This window comes from Salvelinus alpinus, chromosome 36 (assembly GCF_045679555.1).
Source record: "Salvelinus alpinus chromosome 36, SLU_Salpinus.1, whole genome shotgun sequence".
Taxonomy (NCBI): Eukaryota; Metazoa; Chordata; class Actinopteri; order Salmoniformes; family Salmonidae; genus Salvelinus; species Salvelinus alpinus.
In genome coordinates, this window is record NC_092121.1 from 18,816,657 (window position 1) to 18,823,650 (window position 6,994).

General features: G+C 44.5%; 1 protein-coding gene across 1 annotated transcript; it reads left to right on the top strand.

The window, feature by feature from the left end:
• The first annotated feature begins 219 nt into the window (after nucleotides 1-219).
• Nucleotides 220-1,335, top strand: LOC139564861 (GTPase IMAP family member 4-like). The gene is made up of 2 exons (XM_071384699.1): nucleotides 220-387; nucleotides 497-1,335. Exons 1-2 carry the CDS (start codon nucleotides 324-326, stop codon nucleotides 1,333-1,335), a joined length of 903 nt encoding a protein of 300 aa, XP_071240800.1. The 5' UTR covers nucleotides 220-323.
• Nucleotides 1,336-6,994: the final 5,659 nt, after the last annotated feature.

Below are 6,994 nucleotides of genomic sequence, written 5' to 3' on the forward strand. Positions count from 1 at the left end.
ACAATAAAGAAGCTGTGTTCCCATGCAGTATCGCTTGAGGGGAAGGTCACAGCCAGACTGTTGATTCCTGCCAAGGTAGTGTTATCTAGCTGTGCGAACATGCAGGCAGTCCCACTGTGAACTTTGGATCCCCGGTACAGTAAAAGGGGCTGTAAAGAATGATTAGCAGAGGGTGGCTATAGACCATAAGCCATTCAGACAACAAAGTGTCCCGGGAGGGGAGACGAGTGGGAAAGATATTCTTCCTTTAACAAAATAGCTACTGTATACTTTGAAAGCACTGGTTGTGTTATCATACAACAGTGATAAACAGTGGTTTCAACATGGATTCAGGGGAGGTCATGGTGGAAATGGAAGAAACTGGAAAGTCCTCAGATTCTCAACCAGGTCAGTTTTTGATCTATCCTGGCGTATGGGAAACAGGAAGTGAAAATGCAATACAATTGAATTGTGTTATTCTGTACATTAATGTAGCTTGATGTGATACTTGTTACAGGCCAAGCAGTCCCTCTTTCTGTGGTCTCAGGGTTGCGAATAATCCTGATCGGAGAGCGAGAGGCAGGGAAGAGTGCTGTGGGCAACGCCATACTGGGCAGTGAGGTGTTTGACGCGGTGGGGGTGAAAACAAGGGAGGCGGTAAAGCGGCAAAGAGAGGTGGCCGAGAGGCAGGTGACGGTGGTGGACACGCCTGGTTGGGAGTGGTTCCCCTCCAGGGGCTCCTCTCTGGGGGTCCGGAGGGAGATCGTCCGGGGCGTGTCACTGTGCCAGCCTGGCCCCCACGCCGTGCTCCTGGTGGTGCCCCTCTCCTTCTCCTTTACCAGACGGGAGCGGCAGGCGGCCGAGGAGCATGTGGCGCTGTTGGGGGAGCGGGCTTGGGGGCATACTGTGGTGCTGTTCACGGTGAAGGGTGGGCGGCTGAAGGATGCCACCTTAGAGGAGGAGGTGGAGGAAAGCGAGGAGCTCCAGTGCCTGGTGCAGCGATGTGGGGGCCGCTATCATGCCCTCTATGGGAGGCCCAGGAAGGGCCACGATGCCGTGGCGGAGCTACTGGAGAAGCTGGACAACATGGTGACCAAGAACAGAGGGGAGTTGCTCTCCAGCGAGGAGGTACTGGAGGAGGCCAGGGAGAAGGAGAAGGAGGAGGAGAGGAGGCACCAGGAGGAGGACAGGGAGAGAGAGGAGGATCTGAGGAGGGTCAAGGAGGCTTTGAGAGAGCTGGAGATGGAGGAGGAGACAGAGGAGGTGCAAGGGGACGGAGGGGAGGCCACAGAGGAGTCCACGAGACAGCAGAGAGGGAGGAGGAGATACACAGATGAGAAATCAGACAGTGAGTAAAACACTATACTCTACCTACAGTACTTACTGAGAAAGTTGTTTTATGTGATGCCTAAATATGCCCATCAGTTGTCAAATGAGACAAACAAAATATTCTATATGTCTGCCAGTATTTTCTCAATGTGTGAAAATTATAAAGAAAGGAATGTGAAAATACTTACACATTTTTGTGGTTCAACAGCAGGTGTGGAAAGCAGCTCAGCGGATCCTACATCAGCCCCACCACACCTCACCTGGTCTGACCTCAGGGCCATTAGAGAGCAGAGATGTAAGACACAATAAAAGAGGGTAGAAGACACAGAAATATGAAGAACTTGCTGACTTCCTGATGGTCTATAACATTATACTGACTACAGTCCAAAAGACATCTTCCACTATTGATTTTGGATATGGACTGCCAATATACACTGAGTATACAAAATAATGACTATCTTTCCATGACAGACTGACCAGGTGAATCCAGGTGAAAGCTATGATCCCTTATTGATGTCACTTGTTAAATCCACTTCAGACAGTGTATATGAAGGGGAGGAGGTTAAAGAAGGATTTTTAAGCCTTGGATTGTGTATGTGTGCCATTCAGAGGGTGAATGGGCAAGACAAAATATTGAAGTGCCTTTGAACGAGGTATGGTAGTAGATGCCAGGCCCACTGGTTTATGACAAGAACTGAAATGCTGCTGTGTTTTTCGTGCTCCGCAGTTTCCTGTGTGTATCAAGAATGGTCCACCAACCAAAGGGGGGCAGGTTCTAATGTTTGGTATACTCAGTGCAATTGTCCATGGACAAATATCATCAGTTTTGAGAGTCTTAAGGTATCTCTGAACTGGACTGAAATGTGTCATTGCATGTTCGTTAACTGTTTGATATAACTCATCTTCATGCATACAACACTGTGAAGGATTTCCCATCAATCTGCATGTTCAAATCAAATCAAATTTTATTGGTCACATACACGTGTTTAGCAGATGTTATTGCGGGTGTAGCGAAATGCTTGTGCTTCTAGTTCCGACAGTGCAGCAATATCTAACAAGTAATATCTAACAATTTCACAACAAATACCTAATACACATACATCTAAGTAACAAGGAATATAATTAAGAATATATAAATATATGGATGAGCAATGTCAGAGCGGTATAGACTAAGATACAGTAGATAGTATAGAATACAGTATATACACATGAGATGAGTAATGCAAGATATGTAAACATTATTAAAGTGACATTATTAAAAGTGACTAGTGTTCCATTTATTTAAGTGGCCAATGATTTAAAGTCTGTATGTAGGCTGCAGCCTCTCTGTGCTAGTGATGGCTATTTAACAGTCTGATGGCCTTGAGATAGAAGCTGTTTTTCAGTTTCTCTGTTCCAGCTTTGATGCACCTGTACTGACCTCGCCTTCTGGACGATAGCGAGGTGAACAGGCAGTGGCTCGGGTGGCTGTTGTCCTTGATGATCTTTTTGGCCTTCCTGTGACATCGGGTGGTGTAGGTGTCCTGGAGGGCAGGTAGTTTGCCCCCGGTGATGCGTTGTGCAGACCGCACCACCCTCTGGAGAGCCCTGCGGTTGTGGGCGGTGCAGTTGCCGTACCAGGCGGTGATGCAGCCCGACATGATGCTCTCAATTCTGCATCTGTAAAAGTTTGTGAGAGTTTTAGGTGACAAGCCAAATTTCTTCAGCCTCCTGAGGTTGAAGAGGTGCTGTTGCGCCTTCTTCACCACACTGTCTGTGTTGGTGGACCATTGCAGTTTGTCAGTGATATGTACACCGAGGAACATTCCACCTTCTCCACCTCTGTCCCGTCAATGTGGATAGGGGGTGCTCCCTCTGCTGTTTCCTGATGTCCACGATCATCCCTTTCGTTTTGTTGACGTTGAGTGAGAGGTTATTTTCCTGACAACACACTCCCAGAGCCCTCACCTCCTCCCTGTAGGCTGTCTCATCGCTGTTGGTAATCAAGCCTACTGCTTTTGTGTCGACTGCGAACTTGATGATTGAGTTGGAGGCGTGCATGGCCACGCAGTCATGGGTGAACAGGGAAACACAGATTTCTCATGCTTGTTGAGTGCTATAGGCAAGTTGTTCAATTCGCAGTAACCGGCTCTTGTCCACAGGCTGTCGCTGGTGGAGAACAGCAGGCTGGGGAAGCAGTAGAGTTGGCTGTTAGCAGCGCAGCCACAGAGCGTCTTTTCATTGATACCACTCAGATTGGAAGGATCTTGTTATTTTCTGTCCCTTCCTTTTATGTAGGTCCCTAAGCTCAGGTGTATGGTCAACTATCCTTTATTGCTAGAAAATACAACTTTGAAAACTGTTTCATATGCAATATGTTAGCCATCCCGATCAGCTTACTTTAACTAGAAGTAAAACGAACTTCACCGCCTGGCAGATGACGTGGGAAGTCCATAGGCAGGAGCGAGCTCAGCCTATCCTCCTGCCTATCCCAATACTTTTCACCCCAATATGTATTCACATGTATTATTTGAGTGCAATTAAAATGTTATCATGCATAAAAATCATGAAGAGGATTATTATTGATAAAAATGTTATTTATGTATCATTACAGGTATTTTTTCATTCATTTTCACAGGCACTGCCAACCCTGCCTAACCTGACCGCACGTCATGGTTGTTCCCTATAGGGGGCTTATTGGAGCTGTCATTTGTTACTGAGACTTGTAAAAGTGTGCTTTAACATAGTAGGCTGCATTTGTTGATTGCTATGCATAGCCTAGAAATAAGATTATTTGAAAACAAAGGTCTTTTTGTGGCAGTAGCATAGCCAGAAATTCATTGATGAGCCTCCAGAAATTTGTGTGGGCCCAAAAAAACATAAAAAAAAAAAAAAGACAACAGCTAACTTCATGCAATTCTACACATTTAGCCATGGGGCAGAGAGGAAAATGTGCTGTTTTGTAGCTAATCTCATGCTTTTCTACACATTCTAATTAAAGCTAAATGATACATGTGTTGACTGGGATAAAGGCACTGGATTATGAGCTGTCTGGTTTGATAAATGAAAAAAATAAGTAGGCAGTGGCAAGGTGCATATAACCATAGAAGCAAAGTGACATTTGCCTCAATGCTGTCATATTTGTGGTTTATTGCGTCTTATTGGGGGTGTGGCTTTCATCCCATGAGAGTGAATGTCATTCCAGTTAATCTGATACTGATTCCATATTTAGGTAAAAAGACAAATAATGTCCTGTTTGGAACACTGACAAGTAGAGAGCATCATTTTCTATTTATTTTTTGCTCAACCCACACTTTTTTGAAAGACGTTAATCAAATACAACCACCGACTGTTTTCTTATTGAGATTCAATTTGTACATAAACATTTGCGCTGAGTTGCCATCTTAGAGCAACAACAATGAGCAAACAGTCAGTGGTTGTATTTGATTAATGTTTTTCAAAAAAGTGTGGATTTCAGCAATCAAAGAAAGGCACGAAACTACAGAGGACAAACAGGTACAAGGTTGACATTTCATAATTTTAAAAACTTTTTTTATATTGTCCTTTTGCAAATTGATCTAGTCATAGCTAGGTTCAACAAAGCCTGGTCTTTACTCCTCAGTTGATGAAATTCATCAGAACCTTCCTTCACCGTGGAGTTTAGCCTGCTAAGGAACAATCAACTCCATTATCTGAATCTTATATCGAGGCGTAGTTAAGTTTTGATAACGGGTCAATCGATTTGCTAGCAACAACATTGAGTCACGCTTACCTGTACCTGTTTGTCCTGTACAACTTTTCCTAATTTGTGTTGCTCAAGTGTAGACATATCAGCCTTGACATAAGCCTACTAAAAACTGAGATGATATTGGCACATGTGCATTCACGCTGAGTTGAACAACACAAATGAGGGAAAAAAATGGTTGTAATCAATAAAAGTTTTTATTAAAAGTATGAATTTCAGCACCCCATTGGAGGACCCCTGTTGTACAAGCCAAAGATAGGTACAGGTAAGCATTTTCAAAATTTACATTTTTACAAGTATTGATTTACTTATTGTGACTCAATCTTGATGCTAGCAAATCGTGCGACCAGTTATCAAAACTCCACTCCACCCTGATATAAGAGAACAGTTGAGCATTCTTCAGCTAAATTAGGTAAGGGTTATGGTTCAGGTTGGGTTAGGTAAGATTTAGATAGTGATGTCCCAGGGATGCCCGATAGCACTAACTGTCTAGAGCTGCTGAGTCGGAGGAGCGTGTGTAGAACTGTGTAGGACTCGTTGCGGCCAGCAGGTCAAACAAACAACTAAAATGAACCAATCACTCAGAAAAACAAATCCGGACTTTTGGGTCATTAAAGAGTCGTTCAAAAAGAACAAGTCGTTCAAATAATAACGAATCGTTTGCGAACAACAAGTCAGACTCCGAAGATGACAAAGAGACACCAAAGATACTGTGAGGAACTGCTAATAATTATTCATGCATTATAAATTATAATAATTTATACAGGTGTATAAAATTGTTAGTTGGGAGATCATTAAATGGGTTTCCATGGTCGAGCAGCCGGACACAAGCCTAAGATCTTCATGCGGAATGCCAAGAGTCGGCTGGAGTGATGTAAAGCTTGCCGCCATTGGACTCTGGAGCATTGGAAACGTGTTCTCTGGATTGACGAATCACGCTTCACCATCTGGCAGGTCGACGGATAAATCTGGGGGGGGCACGGTCCTGGGCCTCCAGAGACAACCCACGGTCCAGAGCTTCCAGAGCTGCGTCCAGAACCAGAGCCGCCACCTAGGGTAGCTGCCCACCCGGACCCTCCCCTATAGGTTCAGGTTTGCGGCCAGGAGTCCGCACCTTTGGGGGGGTACTGTCATGCCCTGACCTTAGATATCTCTGTTTTTCTTATATTTTGGTTAGGTCAGGGTGTGACTAGGGTGAGTACGCTAGTCTGTATGTCTAGGGTATTTGTATGTCTAGGGGTGTTGTCATCTAGGTGTATTGTATGTCTATATTGGCCTGATGTGGTTCCCAAACAGAGACAGCTGTTTATCGTTGTCTCTGATTGAGGATCATATTTAGGTAGCCATTTCCCTTTTGTGTTTGTGAGATCTTGTTCTATGTTTAGCTGCCTGTCTGCACTATTCGTATAGCTTCACGTTTTGTTCGTTGTTCTTTATTTTCTTTTGTTTAAGTGAGTTTCTCTTTATTAAAAGTATGTGGAACTCTATGCACGCTGCGCCTTGGTCTCATCTTTACGACGATCGTGACACCTTGGTTCTCTCCAGACCTGACTGCCCTTGACCAACACAAAAACATCCTGTGGTGTTCTGCATTAGCATCGAATAGCCTTTGTGATATGCAACTTTTCAGGGAAGTCAGGAACAAATTTACACAGGCAGTTCGGAAAGCTAAGGCTAGCTTTTTCAAGCAGAAATTTGTTGCAACCCCTATTACTAGCCTGTTCAACCTCTCTTTCGTATCATCTGAGATTCCCAGAGATTGGAAAGCTGCGGCGGTCATCCCCCTCTTCAAAGGGGGAGGCACTCTAGACCCAAACTGCTACAGACCTATATCTATCCTACCCTGCCTTTCTAAATTCTTCGAAAGCCAAGTTAACAAACAGATTACCAACCATTTCGAATCCCACCGTACCTTCTCCGCTATGCAATCTGCTTTCAGAGCTGGTCATGGGTGCACCTCAG